General features: G+C 43.7%; 2 protein-coding genes across 2 annotated transcripts; one reads left to right on the forward strand and one right to left on the reverse strand.

Annotated features, from left to right (window-relative positions):
- Window positions 1-510: 510 nt before the first annotated feature.
- On the forward strand, window positions 511-2,306 carry LOC123412568 (heat shock factor-binding protein). Its single transcript, XM_045105518.1, has 5 exons — window positions 511-650; window positions 1,154-1,207; window positions 1,302-1,325; window positions 1,408-1,450; window positions 1,967-2,306. The coding sequence occupies exons 1-5, from the start codon at window positions 615-617 to the stop codon at window positions 2,098-2,100; spliced, it is 291 nt and encodes a 96-aa protein (XP_044961453.1). The 5' UTR covers window positions 511-614; the 3' UTR covers window positions 2,101-2,306.
- A 636-nt stretch (window positions 2,307-2,942) lies between these two features.
- Window positions 2,943-23,142, reverse strand: LOC123412567 (importin-9). The gene is made up of 33 exons (XM_045105517.1): window positions 22,872-23,142; window positions 19,392-19,453; window positions 19,172-19,264; window positions 18,574-18,745; window positions 14,702-14,817; window positions 14,519-14,605; window positions 14,321-14,437; window positions 14,174-14,237; window positions 13,955-14,097; window positions 13,771-13,818; window positions 13,630-13,698; window positions 13,448-13,523; window positions 12,948-13,078; window positions 12,666-12,725; window positions 9,356-9,416; window positions 9,220-9,284; window positions 9,084-9,145; window positions 8,886-9,006; window positions 8,749-8,806; window positions 8,535-8,647; window positions 6,545-6,622; window positions 6,392-6,454; window positions 6,181-6,276; window positions 5,889-5,998; window positions 5,426-5,615; window positions 4,744-4,858; window positions 4,539-4,651; window positions 4,383-4,460; window positions 4,094-4,171; window positions 3,894-4,022; window positions 3,742-3,795; window positions 3,494-3,574; window positions 2,943-3,404 (listed from the first exon to the last, which is right to left on the reverse strand). The coding sequence occupies exons 1-33, from the start codon at window positions 22,987-22,989 to the stop codon at window positions 3,354-3,356; spliced, it is 3,072 nt and encodes a 1,023-aa protein (XP_044961452.1). The 5' UTR covers window positions 22,990-23,142; the 3' UTR covers window positions 2,943-3,353.
- Between the last annotated feature and the right edge of the window lie 410 nt (window positions 23,143-23,552).

The raw sequence follows: 23,552 nt of genomic DNA on the forward strand, positions 1-23,552 counted from the left end.
CAAATATGATAGTTGAGTCGTTATATATTGTCCAACACTTTGCTCGCGATACCGCAATATTGTCAATTTAATTAAGCAGGTTAAGAACTTTTTAATGGTTACTACTCTCTCTATACCTAAATAATTATAGTTGAAAAGAATTAGATTAGTTTCTTTAACTATAATTATTTAGATACACAGAAAATAGTTATTAAATAATTTAAACTATGAAGCTAGCAAGAAATTAAAATAGGATAGCATATTGTCTGGCTCATTATGCTGGCACGGACCGCATCATCACTTGTTGGTTGCAACGAGGGCTGGTCTTCATCTCCGATCTTGTATTGGCCGATTGTAACCCTGTTGGAGTTGAATAAAACTCCTTGAAACTCGCAAAAAGGAAAAACAAACCGCAGGTGGGCCGTGGGTTGAAGCAGCTAAGCCCCCAAACGACTTCATTTAGCCTCGCCCAACCTTTTGCAGGCCGGCCGCGGGCCGAAGCCTTCTCGATCAACCGAGGAGGTCCACTATCTCGCTCTTCGTCGCAATCCTCACATTCTTACCGAGAATCCCCAAACCCCAACCCCGACTGACGACGAGTGGATCTGTTCCGGCGCCTCCTCCCGCCGTCGACCATGGCGTCTTCCAACTCCGGCGGCATCCCCATCAAGGTCAGTGACTCCCCCTTCCTCCCCTCTCACCCACGACCCTCGAGGCCACGAGCGCGGTTTGAGGATTTAGCGGCGAGCCGGGTCGGGTTCCTGTGGATCGCCCGAAGAAGAGGCTGGTGTTTGTCTATCTCCACCGGTTCTTCAGGGAATTTCCTTGCTTCGAACTGTATGATTGCTCTAGCGCTTGCAATTTTGCCGGCCTTCTGGAGCTTCCGCTTCCTAGCCGCTTTGTAGAGGTTATTATGGGGTAGCCTCCGTTTTGGGGGAAATAGGTTTACTTTGAGTGAACAATGGGAAACGGCCCGCCGCAGTCATCTCGTCTAACAAGGTTCAAATTTGTGCGGCGTCATGCAGGACAGTTATAATCACTTGTGATTGGACGCCTCTGAATTTGTGATGCCTGTGGTCTTTGGCAGTATTCCTCTGGTCCATTTCATGGCCGTATAAGGTTAAGCAGGTTTATAGCGAGTTTGTTCATTCAATATGTGCTTTGTCAATTGCAGGCCGAACAGGATTCGGACGGCTCCGCCCAGAGCACCGCTGATATGACTGCTTTTGTATGTATTTTCTTTTCTTACTTTTGAGTTCACATAGATTGTAAATTTGAGTCGTGTTTCTTGCTCATCTTTGGCTCTTGCCCACTGCTTGCAGGTGCAAAATCTTCTAGTTCAGATGGTAAGCTCTTACTTTTGTTTACAGTGCACTTTGTGTGTAAGTCCACCTACTTTTCTCTTACTGAATCTGATTTCCTTTGCAGCAAACCAGGTTCCAGACCATGTCAGAGAACATCATTACAAAGAATATCCTTATAAATCAGTTCATTTCTGCATTTTATTTTATTTTTATTTCATTCAGTTTCCGGTCACAGTTTTTTTTGTAGATAATGAATTTTCAATCACAGGTGAACAGTTGACAAATATACTCATGTTCTACTAGATCGTCCATTTGTAAAGGGAAGTTATAGTGCAAATGCATGACCCGGATTCCCGTAGTAGCTGAGAATCTTTAAAATTTGTGAATTTCATTAGGGGGGTAGTCCATGTGCAAGTTTTCAAACCCTTGCAGACTGCAATCTTCTTTCTTTGGTGTTCCTTAACTTCTTAAAAGTATTGAACAAGCGCTCGTATCGTTTGCTTAGAGTGACACTAGGGAATAATGGTACTAGTTTTGAATAATGTCATCTTTGGTATAGCATTCACACCATTTACATCCCTTTGAAATGTTCACTTTTCGAGCACTTGCTGGTATGAGCAACAAGATATTATTGTCTACATATGCCTTCCTTCTTTTGTGTATAATCCTTAACCAGTACTTACTAGATGAAATGGGTGCAAGAATCGATGAATTGGAGCTGAGCATCAACGACCTCAAGGCTGAAATGGGCAGCGATGGTATGACCCCTACTAAAGTGAAGGACGAAGAATCAAAGCCAGCAGACAGCTCTTCATGAGTGAAGCAGCAGAAATAGCAGAAGCGAGTCATATTAGTCTTGGTTCCATGTTGATATCATCAACCTTCATTACTAACTTATGCATGTTATGAGATGTTATTCGCACTGTTATATGCATTTGAGGTATACAGTAACTGTCATGAGAGATTTCTCTTAACGTGTTGATGCTTGCTGAGTGGATTGCTATAAATTTTAGTTCCCAGAAATGGTCTAAAAAAATGTGGCACTCATATCTTTTTTTTATGGACCAAACTAGTGTGGCAATCATTTTATTTGAAAGAGCTATTAATGGCCTTGCAGCAAAATTTAACTATGCTCTGAGCTATGGGGTGCAGAACAAGCATGGCAGAGTTTAAGCGGCATTTATCACACTTTCACTTTGCCCTTGGGGCCATCATAGTTGTTAGTCGGGTGATATTTTTACATTCTTCAGGTGTCTCATACATAGAATAGAAAATCCCTGCAAAAATATTGTTTATCCAACATTGTTTCTATTGTTGCATCATTTCAACCACGCATGCACAACAAAAAAATCTTGGGTATGCAATAAATCTACATTTGTTGAAACAACAGCATAAAAATTGGTTAACAACACACCATGAAAATAACAAAAACATGAAGAGATGGAGACATTTGGAACACAAATTGAAAACTGAATTGTTGCAACAAAGCGTGCCTTCACAGACCCAACAACACCATACATATTACCCCCGGTCCTGATGTTTTACCAGTCTTTAACCACTGCCACGTTCATGTTTTCCTCAACACTAACGAGGGTCATACGTACAGTAGTATCAAAAAACACAGGTCATACATGATCATCACGAGCAATTGAGAGCAGCTCAAGCAACACCATTAATTAGCCAAATGGGAGATCAACTCAACTTCATTGGCGTTAACAGGTGGGACACGACCAAATAAATCTTCCCATCATTCTTTCAAGAAGCGAACATGGGTATAAATTAAAGAAAACACACCATCCAATACAACAAAGGCATAAACGAATAGCCATATTTTGCACGCTAACAAAACCTCGCACCACCGACACCAAATAATGTACATACATGCCAAGAGCCTGTTCAGATATGGGGCAGTATTCCTCTGGAGAGTTTTGGTATTTAGTTCAAATGTGGACTAAACACCGAAGCTACCAGAAAAAGTACCCCCCCCCCCAAAAAAAAAAAAAAAAACAATAAGCCTAACACATCATTAGGAGAAATCTGAAGCCCAATAAATAATCTCATGTGAACGGTTCACTTCTGCAAAACCTTCTGTATGGCAACCCTTTGTGGATTTGTTAAGCCCTGCAAATAATAACTCAACTGAGCAATACTGTATACTCTGGACATGAGATGCAGCCAACGGAAAAGTAAAACAGCCAAGGCCACCTTACCTGGCAAAGATACTCAAAAAGTGTCCGATCGCTGCCCCATAGGTTGACGAAGGTATTCGTTAGGAAGTCTGACAACTTCACCTGCAAAACAAAAGAATATTATATGGTCGAGTTAATATCATACTCCCTCCGATCCATATTACTTGTCGCTGATTTAGTACATGTACTAAATCAGCGACAAGTAATATGAATCAGAGGGAGTACTAATTTTAATGGTAGAACTTCCCAGCCAAAGGCTGAAAACAAACCTCATTAAGAGAGTCGGTTTTTGCCAGATCATCATCATAACTGCCGTCTTCATCCTATAGTACAACAGAAATGAATATGACAAAATTGCATGGTAGCAACACAATTAACTTTCCACTCACAATGTCTCAAAAAAAACTTCTTACTAATGTACCTCATCGAAAACTTTTGCCATTGCATTTAGATGCTCAACAGACGGATTAGCATTCGAAGGAACTGATGCTGAATACATTATATCATGTGGAGTCGCATCACCATTCTGAACCTCTTCCCAGTCACTATCCTGTATAGAAAAACACGCTAAGTGGACCATTCTAGTTTACAGTTTTAAATGATGAGGAAGATGCAAGAAACCTCTTCATCAATATTGTCAGCATCATCACCGACTTGTTCTTGAATTTCAGCTAAAGTATCTGCTAACAGTGCAAAGATCTGCATAATCCATATATGGGGTTGCTATGAGTAAATGCTAAAAGATATAATGGAAACATAAGCAATCTGGCCCAATATTTAAACATTAGATACGAAAAATACTGATCTTGGTAATGAGAGATTTCTTTATAGATTTGAAAATTTGCATGAAATGTTCCTTCAACATAAAACTGCTGGGAGAGAAGCTATGGTTGTGAAATCATTAAGTTACCTTAGATGGGAGTGGAATCTTGGTCCAGTTATCTGGAGTTACCCGAGCTTTTGACCGTGTGGTTATACCTGCACTAGTCTGAACTTTTCTAGGTAAGACTCATGAAACTCTATTAGACAACTATTGAGCACCCAAATAAACTTGCAATGGTGGTACCTTAACAAGATGTCCGTTAACTTCAATCCTAGATAGCTCAGGATGACGCGTAGATATGAGCAGAGCTAATGCAGTAGTTGTTACCTTTATCTGGTAGGCTCCCTGAATTTCACCTATATTTATATTTACCAGAAAACCTCTTTAAGGGGGGGAAAGAAAGAAGACACGTTATCCCCCTATGTTATTATGTTGCACATGTAGTCACCTTGTAGCTGTGACCATTCAGACATAATATAAACCAGTGAATTTCCGTAGCCCTGGGCAGGAATTGCAAGTAGAAGGTTGATAAACTGATCAACGTTTGGTGCACTTAGATGTACCTGCAATAGGTGGTAAAATTTTAAATAATCCTGTATGGAACACTCGAGGCACTATAAGAAAAGATGTGATGATAGGGTTAAATTTCTTTTGCGGGAAGTGTTATCCATAATGGCCATAATGGTACAGAATAAATAATAACAGAACACTAAGAACTACTCCTATGTGAAACATAAATGGCATGTTGCTCTCCCGGAGGTGCAATGGCATCCATAGAACATGATCAAAAGGTGAGTTAGCTAAGTTCAGTAGGAATGGCAAATTTTAAGGTGGAACAAAAAAAAACTAAGGACCCAAACAAATAACTCGAATTGTTTCCGCATAAAAGGCTCAAAAAACAAATATATTGCTAAATGCACTCCAAGCCTAAATGGAGACTGATTGTGGCAGAAAAGAAACAAGAGCAGTAACCAAATAAACATTAAATTAACCGAGTAAGACACCAGATGCATATGTTAAACTTTTGCTTATACTGGTTTCTCTTCAAGGTTGAATGCAGAGAGTCAAAGATATCTTAGGTAGAGATCCAAATGACTTCAGTAATCTAGAGAGAGAGGGATGCAACTCACTAGTCTGGCTATTATAACAACAAGAGAGCTCTTCAATCCTTCAATGTCGCTCGTTTGCATACGACGCACAATGGCAGCAATGAGCTCCGGAATGTGGGGAGATAGGTGTGAAGGTAGATGTAAAATAAGTTGTAAAATGTAACTCCCAACGAAAAGTGACACTGAACTTTCCAGTTCTGGATCTAAAAGCCTGTTAAGACAATGAAGAACCATGGCGTAAGCATGCAGCTAAATATCAAACAAACGCTGCATCGAGAATATGCAAGAAGCAGTTTACTATAACATCACACTTCAGCAAGGCTAAGTGGCTAATGGTTAGTGGTTCACTTTTATCAAATTCCTTTTAATTGGTGGTGAAGTATGTGCAATAAATTAAGAACTATGTAACTGATTTTCCCACATCCTGTAATGGTACAAAATAACAGGAATAGCAGTAAGTTAAATATACGTAATCTTCAGTTACCTTGAAGCTGCACTAAGTAGCATCTTCAATGTACTTCCTTGTTCACCACCCCAAACAAGCAACTCCTGCCGACCACCTGATATAAATGCTGCCAAACATTCTGTCGCGTTCTGAATTGGCAATAAAGTAGCATATCAATAATAAACCCATACAAAATAGGTCAAATATACCTGAGAGCATGGTTAATAATATAGCCAACTGCTGGCTATATGATGTTGCAATGTCACATGTAGTCATCACTTCTAGTCACTCATAAAATAAGGTTAGCTATAAGGTTGGTCGAATCATTTACCTGCATCTCTCCATGGTCATCGCTTTCAAGAACAATCTGAATGGTAGATATAAAGCATGTGTCAAACACTGCCTTAACCACAGCAGCTGGAGCATTCTGCAATTTACACAACAGCATTAAGGTTGGCTTTAATAAGTTTATACAGCATTTTTACAATAATATTTTCCTTTAACTACATTGAACTAAGGAAATGTGGACTATGAAGACATACTTTGAGTATCATCGTCAGGAGGTCCAGGGAACCTGCAACTAGTCCATCCGGCTGGATCTTGGACTAGCAAATGAACCAGCAATAAGATTTGCATTTTGCAGGAAAATGCAGAAAAATCATGACGATGATGTAAGACTGGCTTTAGCATCTTACTTTTGATAAAATTGTCCCTATTGTTGGAAGAATCCGAGATACAAGCGGTTCTAAGCATCCAGGAGCATTCTTGATGGCCTAAAAACTAAGGGATCCTGTTAGGCAGGCTGCAATTTTATGGGTTGCAAGAACCAAACAAATTGTGTACAAAATTGCTGACATCAAATGATAAGAGATACACAGGTAAGTCCTCGTAAATGGCCTGAATAATACACAAAAGCAGACACGGTAAAGAAAAATCATGCAGAACTCCTGCATGCTCATTCAACAACAACAACAACAACAACCAAGCCTTTCAATCCCAAACAAGTTGGGGTAGGCTAGAGTTGAAACCCAAAAGATCTCGAAACCAAGTCATGGCTCTAGAACGTGGATAGCTAACTTCCACGCACCCCTGTCCATGGCTAAGTCTTTGTCGATATTCCAAACCTTCAGGTCTCTCTTAACGGACTCCTCCCATGTAAGTTTGGTCTACCACGACCCCTCTTAACATTCTCAGCACGCTTTATCCGTCCGCTATGCACCGGCGCTTCCGATGGCCTCCGTTGAATATGTCCAAACCATCTAAGACGATGCTGGACCAGCTTCTCTTCAATCGGTGCTACCCGAAGTCTCTCTCGTATATCGTCATTCCGTACCCGATCCTTCCTTGTGTGGCCACATATCCATCTCAACATGCGCATCTCTGCTACACCTAACTGTTGGATATGTCGTCTCTTGGTTGGCCAACACTCCGCGCCATACAACATCGCAGGTCGGATAGCTGTCCTATAAAACCTGCCTTTTAGCTTTTGTGGCACTCTCTTGTCACAGAGTACGCCAGAAGCTTGGCGCCACTTCATCCACCCAGCCTTGATTCGGTGGCCCACGTCTTCATCGATATCGCCATCCTTCTGCAACATGGACCCCAAATATCGAAACGTGTCTCTCTCCGGTACCACCCGCCCACCAAGGCTAACCTCTCCATCCTCGTGCCTAGTAGCACTAAAACTGCACCTCATGTATTCAGTTTTAGTTCTACTAAGCCTAAAACCTTTCGATTCTAGAGTCCGCCTCCGTAACTCTAACTTTCTATTAACCCCCGTTCGGCTATCATCGACTAGCACCACATCATCCGCAAAGAGCATACACCATGGGATATCTCCTTGTATATCCCTTGTGACCTCATCCATCACCAAATCAAAAAGATAAGGGCTCAAAGCTGACCCTTGGTGTAGCCCTATTCTAATCGGAAAGTCATCAGTGTCGCCATCACTTGTTCGAACACTTGTCACAACATTATCATACATATCCTTGATGAGGGTAATGTACTTTATTGGGACTTTGTGTTTCTCCAAGACCCACCACATGACATTCCGAGGTATCTTATCATAGGCCTTCTCCAAATCAATGAACACCATATGAAGGTCCTTCTTTTGCTCCCTGTATCTCTCCATCAGCTGTCGTACCAAGAAGATGGCTTCCATGGTAGACCTCCCAGGCATGAAACCAAATTGGTTTTTGGTCACGCTTGTTAACCTTCTTAAGCGGTGTTCAATGACTCTCTCCCATAGCTTCATAGCATGGCTCATCAGCTTGATTCCGCGGTAATTAGTACAACTTTGAACATCCCCCTTGCTCTTAAAGACTGGTACTAAAATACTCCGCCTCCATTCTTCGGGCATCTTGTTTGACCGAAAAATGAGGTTGAAAAGCTTAGTTAGCCATACTCCTGGATGCTCATTGGTAGTCAAAATTAATTGATACTTAGGAGAATAATAGGTTTGATTTCCAGGAACCTAACATCTGTCAGGCCAATCTCAATTTGTAAACTGGAACAATAAAATTTCAAAAGTTTCTTGGTGTACATCATTGATAAAGTGTTCAAAATATGAAGTTAGATTCATGTATCAGTTAAACATGAACCACAATCACCTTTGGATGAACACAACAATGGGAAATTAAATAAGAGAAGTCGTGGATAGAACCGCAAATTCTGACAAGAACTTGCCTCTAGAACTTCTACAGCATCGATACTGATGAATGGGTCAGCAATGTGCTGGGCCCATACATCTAGTATGATAGGAGAGATGACTGGCTCAATTGATGTTGATTGTTCACCACCTACATACCAAGTGGGGGCAAACAGAACTTTAATTACCAATATACCGTACACATATTTTGCTATAAGATGCATTGAGAAGTGTGCTGAGTAGCTGACAGACCAGATTTAATGGCTGATTGGAGGGTTTCTAGAACAAGATGCAGTGTTTCATCAGATGCCTGCCATAAAATTTCCATGTACTTATTTCCTTCAAATAGTCGAAGCAGGTAAGATTTACAATTCTATATACAACATTACCTGCCTCAGAAGATCAACAAGAGATGAGAGTATGCCCATAATGTTTGGCATCGAACTTTGATTAGATTCTGGTAAAAGTTCGGCCAGTGCCCTACATGCTCCTACTTTAACTGGTGGTGGCCTGCCAAACAAATATCACACCAATTCAGTTCTCCATTGTGTTAAGGAATTGGACAACATATAAATTCATGGCCTTACACATCTGAGGCAATTGCATGAGCAGCATTGCATAGATATTGTTCACAGATCCCCTTGCTTATCTGACATGTTTTCCCAAATCAGCTTGCTGAACATATAGCAATAAATATAGGGAAAAAGAGCTAAGGAAGTTCACCAATGAAGAGAACTTGGCCACAACAGAGAATGCACGTGCATGAAGAAATGGGTACTGGTGCACCACTAAAAATCAAAAGATTAGTAAGTAGCACAGGAAGATACACAATTTTCCAAACCAAAGTATGGAAAGATACCTGTTCCCACAATGTCAGTTACCATATGTTCAAGTAAATCTCGCACATTGTAACCAGAATCCTAAACAAGCAGAAAGCACTTAATGAATAAAAGACTCCCAAATTGTATTATTAATTTCAATAGCTGAACAACAACAACAACAACAACAACAACCAAGCCTTTCAGTCCCAAACAAGTTGGGGTAGGCTAGAGTTGAAACCCATCAGATCTCGAAGCCAAGTCATGGCTCTGGAACGTGGATAGCTAACTTCCACGCACCCCTGTCCATGGCTAAGTCTTTGTCGATATTCCAAACCTTCAGGTCTCTCTTAACGGACTCCTCTCATGTCAAGTTTGGTCTACCACGACCCCTCTTAACATTCTCGGCACGCTTTATCCGTCCGCTATGCACCGGCGCTTCCGGTGGCCTCCGTTGAATATGTCCAAACCATCTGAGACGATGTTGGACCAGCTTCTCTTCAATCGGTGCTACCCGAAGTCTCTCTCGTATATCGTCATTCCGTACCCGATCCTTCCTTGTGTGACCACATATCCATCTCAACATGCGCATCTCTGCTACACCTAACTGTTGGATATGTCGTCTCTTGGTTGGCCAACACTCCGCGCCATACAACATCGCAGGTCGGATAGCTGTCCTATAAAACCTGCCTTTTAGCTTTTGTGGCACTCTCTTGTCACAGAGTACGCCAGAAGCTTGGCGCCACTTCATCCACCCAGCCTTGATTCGGTGGCCCACGTCTTCATCGATATCGCCATCCTTCTGCAACATGGACCCCAAATATCGAAACATGTCTCTCTCCGGTACCACCTGCCCACCAAGGCTAACCTCTCCATCCTCGTGCCTAGTAGCACTAAAACTGCACCTCATGTATTCAGTTTTAGTTCTACTAAGCCTAAAACCTTTCGATTCTAGAGTCCGCCTCCATAACTCTAACTTTCTATTAACCCCCGTTCGGCTATCATCGACTAGCACCACATCATCCGCAAAGAGCATACACCATGGGATATCTCCTTGTATATCCCTTGTGACCTCATCCATCACCAAATCAAAAAGATAAGGGCTCAAAGCTAACCCTTGGTGTACCCTATTCTAATCGGAATGTCATCGGTGTCGCCATCACTTGTTCGAACACTTGTCACAACATTATCATACATATCCTTGATGAGGGTAATGTACTTTATTGGGACTTTGTGTTTCTCCAAGGCCCACCACATGACATTCCGAGGTATCTTATCATAGGCCTTCTCCAAATCAATGAACACCATATGAAGGTCCTTCTTTTGCTCCCTGTATCTCTCCATCAGTTGTCGTACCAAGAAGATGGCTTCCATGGTAGACCTCCCACGCATGAAACCAAATTGGTTTTTGGTCATGCTTGTCAACCTTTTTAAGCGGTGTTCAATGACTCTCTCCCATAGCTTCATAGTATGACTCATCAGCTTGATTCCGCGGTAATTAGTACAACTTTGAACATCCCCCTTGTTCTTAAAGATTGGTACTAAAATACTCCGCCTCCATTCTTCGGGCATCTTGTTTGACCGAAAAATGAGGTTGAAAAGCTTAGTTAGCCATACTATCGCTATGTCTCCAAGGCCTCTCCACACCTCGATGGGGATACCATCAGGACCCATCGCCTTGCCTACTTTCATCCTTTTTAGCGCCTCCTTAACCTCACACTCCTGGATACGTCGCACAAAGCACATGCTGGTATCATCAAAGGAGTCGTCTAGCTCAATGGTAGAGTTGTCAACCTCTCCATTGTAAAGGTTGTCAAAGTACTCCCGCCATCTACGCTTGATCGCCTCATCCTTCACAAGAAGCTGATCATCTCCGTCCTTGATGCATTTGACTTCGCCGACATCCCTCGTCTTCCTCTCCCTAATCTTGGCCATCTTATAGATGTCCCTTTCGCCTTCCTTAGTGTTTAAACGTTGGTAGAGGTACTCATACGCCCGACCTCTCGCTTCACTCACCGCCTGCTTTGCAGCCTTCTTCGCCACCTTATACTTCTCCATGTTAGCTGCACTCCTGTCCAGATATAGGCATCTGAAACAGTCCTTCTCCCTAATAACCTTCTGGACCTCATCGTTCCACCACCAGGTGTCCTTAGCTTCCCTTCTACTTCCCTTGGTCACCCCAAACTCCTCTACAGCTACCTTCCGCGAGAAGGTCGCCATACTCGTCCAATAACTGAAAAGGGAAAAAATGCATCTGGGCCCCACTGCCTAACCAGTTCAAAGGAACAACTCACGAGCATGTCTGTCAAGCTGACGCGCACAGACAAACACCTCAATAAGTGGGATTTATCTATCTGAATATGCAAAAGGACCATGGACTTGGGTGGGTTAGATAGTATTCGACTACACTCTCTAAACACACCAGACAAGACCATGGACTTGGGCAATGGCATGCTTGACAAACATTGACTTCCACACGCTAATCCTTCTTTGCTTCAAAGTACTCTTCTCAAACCCACATTCTGGATCCTGCTGTAGCCAGGCCCATTATCCAGCTTGGCCAAAGGACTCTTCTCTAATCTCACTAAACAAGACCTTAGACTTGATGATGCCACTTCATCAACTTCCCCACAGCACCAGGGGTTCCTTCACACAGCCTTGCCATAGCGCCAGCGCCCTCTGCAGCAAAGTCTGGGGTCATGAAGGTTTAAGTGGACAATGGTGCTGGTGGCAAAGCTGGCGTGGACTGTGCTGCAAATGTGGCTGCATGTGCAAGCACATGATGCCGCACATCGCAGTGCAGGATGTGTTCATGGCAACAGGCAAGCAGCTGCCTATTATCAGTTGCATTGGTGTTTGCATCAATATGGTCAACCTCCAGTCCAACACTAACAGGCAAGCTACAACTAACTCACCCAGTTAGTAGGTTGGATAGCACATGTAAGCTTCTCGTGGCGATTAACTATGGAGCATCGGGACTAACAAGCTCAGGTCTGGTTCGACTCAGGCAGAAACAGAAACAGAAAGATGACGGGGGAAATACAAGTGAAAAGTGCATCCAACGTGGGTAATGACTTGATGTCAACTTTAAGCAGATTTATTTATTTATTTCTCTCCAATTCACAGGGCCATTTCCTTTCATTTGTAGTTTTTGAGAGATACCACGTCATATTATCACAGGCTATCCAAGGTGGCAGGCTAAACATGCCACATCATCCCCAAAAGTGTTCAATTATAAGATCAAGGTAGTAAAGTGGCATTGGAAACCTATATGAAAAGTGGAGGGATCTTGCCAACAGAAGAGCAGTGAGTTAATGAAACTAATCGGCACAACAACAAAATTAAACCAACCTGTGCTTCACACAGATGTTCTGATAGTGAACCTAGAGCAAAAAGTGATGCTTCATGAAGCTGGCACACAAAAAAACGATGTATTAGATAGCATCAACAACAAGACAACTTAAAGGGAGCAACTTAGAACTTTTGTTAAACAAGATTCACCAAATTGACTTAGTCTATTATCATTGTACATCACCAAAATAGTGAGGAACATTAACATTATTGATAGTTGATAAGTGCTAAGATCTTAAGCGGTGATTTCCTTTAAAACTTTTTCAAAAGCTAACAACTCACTCTCCACCAGTCGGCAGAACCCGCTTGTTTTAATTCACGTGATTCACGAAAACAAACTTGTGAAGCTTCCAAAATTGCATCAATTCCGTAATCCTCATAGGCAGTGACTATCTCTTCCAGCAAAAGAGATCCTGAAACCATGAGCATGTGAGGAAAATGTCTTGTGTTTGAAAAATTCCTACTTGAGAGGTCTTAAATCTGTGTGCCTCTTGTAATGAACATGGTTGTCTATCCCCAAGCAAAAAGATGGAAGCAAGCAAAGACAATTCAAGTCAAAATTTCAATGTTGATTGTTTAATATAAGCAAGCCTACAGTAATGTAATTTTAGCTTATTACTCCCTCCATAAAGAAATAAAAAAGCATTTAGATCACTAAAGTAGTGATCTAAACGCTCTTATATTTCTTCACAGATGGAGTACTAAACAAGGGTACTAAAACATTCCACTGTTAATGTAGATTGAATAAAATTGACAGACAGAAGCAAAATTTCAGCTCATACCAGACACACGACAGCTATAAGTTACATCATCCTCATCAGCAACATACTGGTTAGCATCACGTGACCAGTTTTGCACCTAGAATAATAAAATAAATAGATATGTTTGAACTTCCAAGCAAAAACCTAGCATGCCAACAATTTTTGCTAATGCAAGATCAGATGTATAGTAGTCATGTATTTACCTGTTCCTCAGTTATCTGTTGAAAGGATATAGTGTAGTATGCTAGCTCTTTAACGTTTCCTGCAATAACCTATTGTGACAGCAGAGACAATTGTTACAAGGAAAAAGATGTACGGCATGTATGTTATTAAAAAAGGGATACCTTTGCTAACATAGAATTTCCCACAATTGTTGTCCATAGCTCAAATAACTGGAAAACATGAGAAAATGGTAAACACACGCAAGCAAAGGCACCGAATGGACTACAGTACAATAAAAGAGAAAAGTAACTAGAACGAAATTACCAATGGAATAAAAATAGATCACGCTTGAAATTACGGAATTACCTGAATCTCAAAGGATTCAAGACTTCTTTCACTGCCATCAGAATCATAGCCCACATTATCAGCATCCTCTGAAGCTTGAATGATTGACAGGTGATAGACCTTGAAGGATGAAACAAAGTTCTGCCACAGAGGCGCAAGAACAGCTGTACAAAATTGGCCCATTAATCAGAAAGGCAAAAGAGCAAGAGCAAAGCTAATAATGTACTGTATTATACTTGCCAGAAATTTTAGCTTCAGGTAGTCTAGGGAAGTTCTGGATAAGCTGGAGTAAACACTTCAGCACCTGATCATCAGACACACATAGGATTTCACAACGACCAATAATGCAAGCCTTCAATCTTACAAGACAGATTGCATGAGGCATACCTCCATCTGCATGCTCCAGTCATCAGGATTTGGTGACAGCACCGGTGAATTTAAAATTATAGAGAATTGCTCCACAAGAGGATCAAGCATTGAAGTCATCAAATTGACTGTCTCTCTCTGCGCCAGCAAATCAACTCGGTTCATATTCCATAATGTGAAGAAACGACAGAAATACTACAGCATAAGCTATACAACTACCTTGTAAACACCACTCATTGATCCAAGCATGGAAATACACGAATGGACTATTCCAAGAGCCTTTGCACGAAGAGAATTTTCATACAGCTGTTTTTCAAAATGGGTGAGAACATACTGCATTGTCTCCATAAATAGTCGCTAAAACAAAACAAAACAAAAAGGAGCAAACAGTAACAAACTTACGTGTGGAGATGATATTATTCTGTACAGTGATGGAAATAGCTCTGGCACTAGTTTTGGAATAGAAGTATCATCCAAATCATCTGATAGAAGGGCTAGGCATCTTAATGCTCCACGAACTGCCATGGAAAGTACACCAAAGCTTTCAGGATAACGCCAAACATGAAATTCTAAAATGGAAACAACCATAGTTTTCATAGTTTCCTATTCAAATTTTTGGGCTACATGAGCATCCTGAGAAGAAACGCAGAATGGGGCTGCCTAACACCAATGGTGGAGCTTAGTTAGGGCCAAGGTACAAATCTATTTTAATATATTAATGCCTAACACTAAGCATAATTTGGGCCAAATTTGACATCAAACCCTGCATTAGCACCCTCAACTCTATTCAAGGCTCATTTAGCCCTCTCTTAAATCTTGTTGTAGCTCCGCCAGTCTCTAGCACTGACTCAAATCAATGAACCAATGTCAGTCACTGGCAGTCTGGTATAACCCCAACACAACAGGGATAATCAAACAACTATTGACACAGTGAAGCCTTAAACAGGAGAACTTACAGGTGATGTTGTAAGTGCCTTTTTGGTTTGACTAAGGCATCATAGTTCTCAGAATGAACACTATAACAGATTCAAAGCACAAAAGCAAGTTATTGTTATGTGACATATTTCAGGTCCTAATTGATGCAGAAAAGTGCACAGTTATGTTTAAACAAACTTGAATAATGATGTACCAGTAGTGTTAGAAGATTAAATTTAGCATTTTATTGAAAATTTACATAATCAATTTTAAAAGAAGCATACTGTTTTAGGCAAAAGATATATCATACAATTGTTAAGATATAGCATTACTAAATGCCGACTTGTTAGATTTTCTTTTTTGATAAAATGATCTCCCAGCATCACCATGAATGCATCTTGTCATGTCAACTACCCATGTCTGTACACATGCAACATAGATTGTAGTTCATGTTCCAATAAGGTTTGGACTTCACATGAGTATGTGCAGAAGGGAGATATTTTGAACTTCTTTAGATACATAATTGTGTGTCCTATTTGCCACAACTTGATCTTCAGTTTAAAGCAATAACAAGTTCAAGTTCTTCCTAAAGGGTGCAGCTTCTAGAGCTTCTCCAGGAATCCAAAGCCCTCTCTTTGTCTTAAGTGTTAGAGTTATAATATAAGTCATGTACCCCTTTGTATTTATCCCGTTGTATAAGGGGTTTCCTGCATATGTTCACACCTGTACGTGGCTGAGCGAAAGCATCGTCATCTTCTTGAGACGGCTCGCGCATTGATGATTGATGCCTCTCTCCCGCCTCATTTTTGGGCTGAGGCCATCTCCACCTCCACCTATCTCATCAATCTACAGCCTTCCGCTGCTCTACAGGGTGGTGTTCCTTTCGAGCGTCTTTTTGATCGTTCTCCCGATTATTCGATGCTTCGCCTGTTTGGTTGTGTTCGCTATGTTCTTCTTGCCCCTCACGAACGCACCAAATTGACCGCTCAGTCTGTTGAGTGTGTCTTCTTAGGCTACAGTAATGAGCATAAGGGCTATCGTTGTTGGGATCCTATCGGTCGTCGGATGCGTATCTCTCGAGACATGACTTTTGATGAGTCTCGTCCCTTCTACCCACGCCCATCTTCTTCGGCCTTTTCAGCGGAGGATATCTCTTTTCTCACTTTTCCTGACTCACCTATCACCCCCATCGAGCCTTTGCCTATTCGTTCCGCTCCCTCTACTTCTCCACCTCTAGTCGATTTGCCGTCACCATCTTCCACGATCTCCTCGCCTAGCATGTCACCGGATTCTACACCTTCATCTCCGGTGACTTCTTCGTCACCACCCCCCAATTCTACCTTGGCGATTCCTCCTTCCATTGTTCCATCTTTTCCTCAGTGTTACACTCGTCGTTCACGTCCTGTGGATGCCTCTGTGGATGTGTCGTCATCCTCGCCTCAGGCTACTTATGGCTTGCGTTTTCGTCCTCGTCCGCCTGTTGATCGCTTTGGATTTCCCACCGCTGGTGCTGCTGTTCTTGAGCCGACTTCTTATCGTCAAGCTGTTGTTCATCCTGAATGGCAGTTTGCGATGGCAGAGGAGATTGCTGCTCTTGAACGCACCGGTACGTGGGATCTTGTTTCCCTTCCTCCCGGAGTCCGTCCCATCACTTGTAAGTGGGTCTACAAGGTTAAGACTCGCTCTGATGGTTCTCTTGAGCGTCACAAAGCTCGTCTTCTGGCTCGTGGTTTTCAGCAAGAGCATGGTCGTGATTATGACAAGACTTTTGCTCCTGTGGCCCATATGACCACTGTTCGTACACTTCTTGCCGTGGCCTCTGCACGCCACTGGTCTATATCTCAGCTTGATGTTAAGAATGCCTTTCTTAATGGTGAGCTGCGTGAGGAGGTGTACATGCAGCCACCAGCTGGGTATTCTGTTCCTCGTGGCATGGTATGTCGTCTTCGTCGCTCTCTCTATGGCCCCCCGCGCCTGGTTTGAGCGTTTTGCCTCTGTGGTGACTGTCGCTGGTCTTTCAGCAAGTGTTCATGATCCAGCATTGTTTATTCACCTTTCTCCTCGTGGTCAGACTCTTCTTCTTCTCTATGTTGATGACATGATCATCACTGGGGATGACATCGAGTATATTGCCTTTGTAAAGGCCTGTCTTAGTGAGCAGTTTCTTATGTCTGATCTTGGACCTCTTCACTACTTTCTTGGGATTGAAGTCTCTTCTACCTCTGATGGCTTTTTATATCCCAGAAAAAGTATATCCAGGATCTTCTTGCTCGTGCTGTTCTTACTGACGAGCGCATTGTTGAGACTCCTATGGAGCTCAATGTTCACCTCCGTGCTACTGATGGTGATCCCCTGCCTGACCCGACGCGTTATCGTCATCTTGTTGGCAGTCTTGTGTATCTAGCTGTCACTCGTCCGGATATCTCTTATCCGGTTCATATTCTGAGTCAGTTCGTCTCCGCTCCCACATTAGTTCACTACAGTCATCTCCTTCGTGTTCTCCGATATCTTCGGGGCACGATCTCTCACCATCTATTCTTTCCTCGCTCCAGTTCTTTACAGGTTCAGGCCTATTCGGATGCTACATGGGTTAGTGATCCTTTAGATCGCCGTTCACTTTCTGTTTACTGTGTGTTTCTTGATGGTTCTCTCATTGCCTGGAAGACGAAGAAACAGATTGCAGTTTCCCGTTCGAGTGCAGAGGCTGAGTTGCGAGCGATGGCTCTTTTGACGGCAGAGGTGACTTGCTTACGGTGGTTGCTTCAGGATTTTGGTGTTTCTGTCACTACACCGACTCTGCTCTTATCTGACAGTACAGGTGCTATTAGCATTGCGCGTGATCCCGTGAAGCATGAGCTCACCAAGCATATCGGTGTTGATGCTTTCTATGTGCGCGCTGGTGTGCAGGATCAGGTTATTGCTCTTCAGTATGTGCCTTCCGAGTTACAGTTGGTGGATTTCCTGACGAAGACCCAGACTAGAACACAGCATGGCTTTTATCTCTCCAAACTCAGTGTTGTTCATCCACCATGAGTTTGAGGTGGGGGGGGGGGGGGGGGTGTTAGAGTTATACTATAAGTCATGTACCCCTTTCCTGCATATGTTCCACACCTGTATGTGTATATATATCGGCCTATGGCCTCATGGGAATACAAGTTGCATATTCCTAACATTAAGAAGCCTCCGCAAGCTTCTCATAGAAGTTAGCTATTGAAAGAAGCTGTTCTGCTATAAAAACAGCCCAGTTGGAGGAGCTTATTGCTGGTCAAAAGCTGATGTCTCCTAGTTCAAGTTCAAGGCTTCCAAACAAGCCTGTACCTGATTTGAAAATACTGGGAGAAAACAAAATACTCATGTACCTCCATTCCCATTGCTTTGGTCACCAATTAACTTCAAGAGAAAAGGAAGCAACTCAGGCCAGTCTTCTGGCCAATCATTCTGCCCAATAGCTGCTACAGCCATGCCAATGGCAGTACGAATCTTCCCATTAGCATCATCCAGCGAGGTAAGAAGGAGTTGACGTATAACAACCTGGTGAGGAATAAGGGTGAAAACAATGTCAAATACTAAGAACTCAACAACAATTAAATAAAAAGCATTAACACAGTAAGCACATGTTTTCTGGTGATCTTTCTAACAGAAACACAGTTTTAACAACAGTAGCAGATGTGCTGCCATATGCCATAGAATAATCAGTGACCAATTCAGGTAACATGAGTTTTGAGCAGACCCTTTTACTCTACTGGTGTGGATACCATAACCCTTTGCGCATGTGTATTTTCAAAGCGTATTATTGATTTTTTGTGAGATAAGAGTAGATAGAAATTCCCTTATGATCTAATTCCGGCTCCATTTGTTTCAACAAGCCAAAGGCAATGGGAAATGACATCAGGAGCATGCTATGACCTGAGTCCTGATTTGTGGCATTCAACAAAGAACAGGGGATGACCTAAGTACCTTTTCTGAGGCAGAAACAACAGGAGGCACAAAATTGTCTTCGTCTTCCTCCCAGTGCTGCTTGATGAACTGTTTTAACAAAACAGCAGCTAGGTAGCAGGAAGTAAAGGACCAACAAACAACAGGATTGTCCAACAAGTGACGCCAAGTTTAACAAAAAATACAGTGTACACAACAGAGATCCCATGAAAAGAAACTGCAAATAAAAGACCAAGGATATCTGACGTAGCCCAAACGGGACCTCCTTGTTGACTGTGACCTTCGTGAGGGCAGCTCCATATCCTGAGGAAGCATTATAACAAAACCACAAAGTTTTCAGCTGACGGCAGGGGATTAGTGAGTGAAAACACACTTCATCTCTCAAGGTAATGACCAACAACAACAACAACTAAGCCTTTAGTCCCAAACAAGTTGGGGTAGGGTAGAGCTGAAACCCATAAGATCTTGAAACTAACCCATGGTTCTGGCACGTGGATAGCTAACAACCAATTCAAATAATTTGTTCCATCAGTTAGGTAGTCAGAAGTTATGAGCTAACATGCAACAAAAAGCATAACGCAAGAACCCACAAGAACTGCTCAAGAGGGCGTGACTCAGGAACTTGGGATGATATGGTTATGTGGTTGAAAAGCATGAGTACAGAAAATGACATCATGGATTAGGGCCCAAAGATGCTTCCAAGAGAAATGGAAGTAGTAAACAACCGCAATGGCAAATGGAGCCTTGTAATAAACCTTTTATCAAGAGAGAAGTTGGTCATAGGAACAACAATCTCTACCTCTCGCTCCTCCCACCCCCATCCCCTGCTTTCTCCCCATGCGGCATCAGTGGCAGAGCCAGTTTTACCAGAATAGGTATATAGAGTTCCAAGATTTCGTAGCTATTTTCCAGTTTGTACATGATTATTCTTTCATAAAAGAATTAATGGGTGTACATATGTATACACATGTACCCTTCTGGCTCCGCGAAATCACCACCAGTCAAGTTTGGAGCGCCACAAGGAGAGAAATGTGACAGCGACTTTAGAGCGCCAAAAGATACAGGTCCTCAAGGGCGATATAACGACAATCCATGCAGCTCGTGGCCTCCGTCCCCGCCGCCAGTCACACTGCTGGAACTTCACACTTGGTGACAAGAATTTAATGCTTGCTCTACTCCGACAGACATCCAGCTTGACGCATTATTCTTCTCCCATGAACTTTGGAGCAATTATTTTTGCCTTCACGTTCCAATCCTATGAGAATTTACCCTCAATCAATTGCTTTCGATAAGTATTAATCCACGCCCTCCGGACATCCTCAAGGCCAATGCAAACACCACATGCAGCCACCTCTTCGAGGCCTTCTGCAACGGGGGCGGAGTGTGGGCCTCACTCGTAGCGCTCCTCAAGGAGCTCTCAAAGTCTGACCACCATGTCATTATCCTGCACAACCACATGGCAGCATTCATGGCGCCATCTAGGCAAAGCACACTGAGGAATTCAGGCAGGACAGACAGTCTAGCAGAACCATGCCTTCGAGGCGTGGGTGCTGCCACTTCAGGGCCAGCAGAACCAAGCCGAAGACAATGGCGCCGTTCACAGACTAGCTAGGAGGGAAACTCTGAGCTGAGTAGGCACAGGCACACCGGCAACTTGCACTCCTGGATTTTTGTCCTTCACCCTCCGTAGCCGCATCACGCACCAATCTACCTCCAATGGGTGCACACCGTCAACCGATGGTCAAGGGTATTGATTTTGGAGGAGATAAATGCATGGGCGGTCCTCAAAGTTTCCGAGGTGTGTCAAGTTGGTCCCAAATCTTTGAAAATGCATGTCTGGGTCCTAAATGTTACGTAAGTGATTCATTCCAGGTCCTTTTCTCGTCTGACCAGCTTTGACCCACGCCACGTGGACAGTGGGGCCAGGAGACCAAACGGCTGGTCGTGGATATTTGCATGAAGCCCCCCCCCCAAATCTCATTCAGTAGCGTCCACGGTCCCGTTCCTCTCCAACCCCTCTCTCTCTCTCTGGCAATTTGGGAGGCGACCAGCGGCGGTGATGTTGCGCCTCCGGCGGGCAGATAGCTAAGGCGGTCGCCCCGACGCGGCGGCCGCATGAATGGCGCCCGCAAGCAAGGGGCTCGTGCTGCGGCGACCCGGCGATCCTCTGCCGCGCTACAGTAAGAAACCTAACCCTATCGCAACCACTTTCTCGCCGCCCATCCGAAGTAGCTCAAATTAGCTGTAGATTTTGACAAGATTCGTGATATTTAGGCCCACTTGAGGAGCTCTTCACAGTAGAAATCAACTATGGTGGATTCTTTTGCAGATTAGGCTCGTCCAAATCTTATGTCGATGGCAAAATTGCTCGTTTTGTCTCTTTATTTAGGCCATGTTATGTGTCTTTATTTAGGCCATGTTATGTCTCTTTATTGCCCTGTTTTGCTTATTTATGCTTATTTGTGGACTGTTATCTGCAGGGATTGATAAATGCTGTAAATGCATTGTGGCCTGATGCACAACACAGATTTTGTGTAAGACACCTGCATCAAAACTTTGCTAAGAACTGGAAAGGTGACATCTTCAAAAACAAATTGTGGCAAATTGCAAGAGCTACCCATGAGGCAGATTGGCAGAAGTACATGGAGGAGATGAAGGTGCTGGATGAGCAAGCATGGCAGTACTTGGATGCAATTGACCCAAGATATTGGTGCAAAGCTTTCTTTGATCCACTTCCAAAGTGTGACTTATTACTGAACATATGCTGCCGTCGCAGGTGAAGCTACTGGGAAAGGTGCAACCGACGAGGAAGCCTTGTACTTCAATGTCTTGCCACCCGACGAGCTTCCGGCGAGAGACATGGCGGCGGGATAACAGAGCTAAGGGAGAGCAAACCTAGGGACTGGGGAATAGAAAGACCGAGGCTTATAAGGGTTCAGATGCAAAGTTTCCAACGGCCAGGCGCGGGAATTCTCCCGCCACACGCCCCACTGTCCACGTGGCGTGGGTCAAAGCTGGTCAGACGAGAAAAGGACCTGGAATGAATCACTTACGTAACATTTAGGACCCAGACGTGCATTTTCAAAGATTTGGGACCAACTTGACACATCTCGGAAACTTTGAGGACCGCCCATGCATTTATCTCATTTTGGAGAGAATAGAGAGAAGGGAAAGAAATGAGAATGATATGTTGGAGCCTACATCTAAATATGTGGATTGTCCATGTGAGATGCCACATCTACCCTGACAGTGGTTCAGGGCCATTACTTTGGTGTTTAGCTCAAGCCAAACGCAGCCAATCGAGAACAGGCGCTACCTGCAACAGTTAGTCTCGAGAATGGTGGTTTTGTGGAGAGAGAGACAAATTAAGGCGGTTGTTTTCCACTAGACTGACTCAAAAGTGTTGGTTTTGTGTAATTTACTCCACTACTGCAATGGTGCTCAGCGCAACAGGTCAAGAGCAGTTGCCGCAACAGAAGTTAAGCAGCTCCATGGGTAGTATTTAGGCAATTGCATCTGCCAGGCATCTCCTTAACAGCAGTGGCATGGGGCACGGGAGCTTTAGGACACTGCGAAGCAGTCGCTGGCGCATCTAGGAGGGATCAAATTCGACGCTCTCGCACTCCCACATGGTCAACAGAGCGTGGCCACCTACTCGGAGCAGAAGCGGCCTCGATCCGGCAAGGGCAGTAACCGAGCGAGGGGTGGGGCGAATGCGAACCTGGCTGGAGGGAGGCCTGGCGGAGCGACTCCTCGGCGAAGGCGCGGACCTCGCGGGCGGTGTCGAGGGTGGCCGTCAGGCAATCCACGAGCCACCGCTGGTCCCCGTCCGCCGCCATTGCAACCGATCTTTGACCGCAACCGCCGCCGACGACGACGACGACGACCTCGCCTGGGTTGGAGCTCGGCGCGGTCGCCTTTTGGTTGACCGGGGCTGATTTTGGTTTGAGCGGGATCGCGCGGGGAAGGCGGGCGGGCGGGTGGTGGGAATGGTGGGGGGATTTGGGGGTTTTGCGCTAGGGTTTTTATACGGGAGCGGAGGGTGGGCGGAAGAGGAGAGGAGACAGGGGTGGTGGCGGCCGGGGAGAAGAGGAAATGGGGAGAGCGCGAGCGGGTTGAGAGGGAAAAAAAAGGCTGCGCTGGACTGGGCCGGCTTGCCAGGCTGGCCGGTTGGGTGCGCGTTCGCTGGACTTTTTTGGTGGAGGCGGCTGCCATTTTGAATGGCGGGAAAGGGCATGCCAGTTGCCAGATAGCTGGAGAATTTTAGTCTCAACACACACAAGAACAGATAGCGGGGAATTTCGCCGAAAAATCGCTTCGTTCCTAAATACTCATTCCGTTCCAAAAATCTTGTCTTAGAATTATCTATGTATGAATATATCTAGCCATATCTTAGTATTTA

Source organism: Hordeum vulgare, chromosome 7H (genome assembly GCF_904849725.1).
Source record: "Hordeum vulgare subsp. vulgare chromosome 7H, MorexV3_pseudomolecules_assembly, whole genome shotgun sequence".
NCBI classification, from domain to species: domain Eukaryota; kingdom Viridiplantae; phylum Streptophyta; class Magnoliopsida; order Poales; family Poaceae; genus Hordeum; species Hordeum vulgare.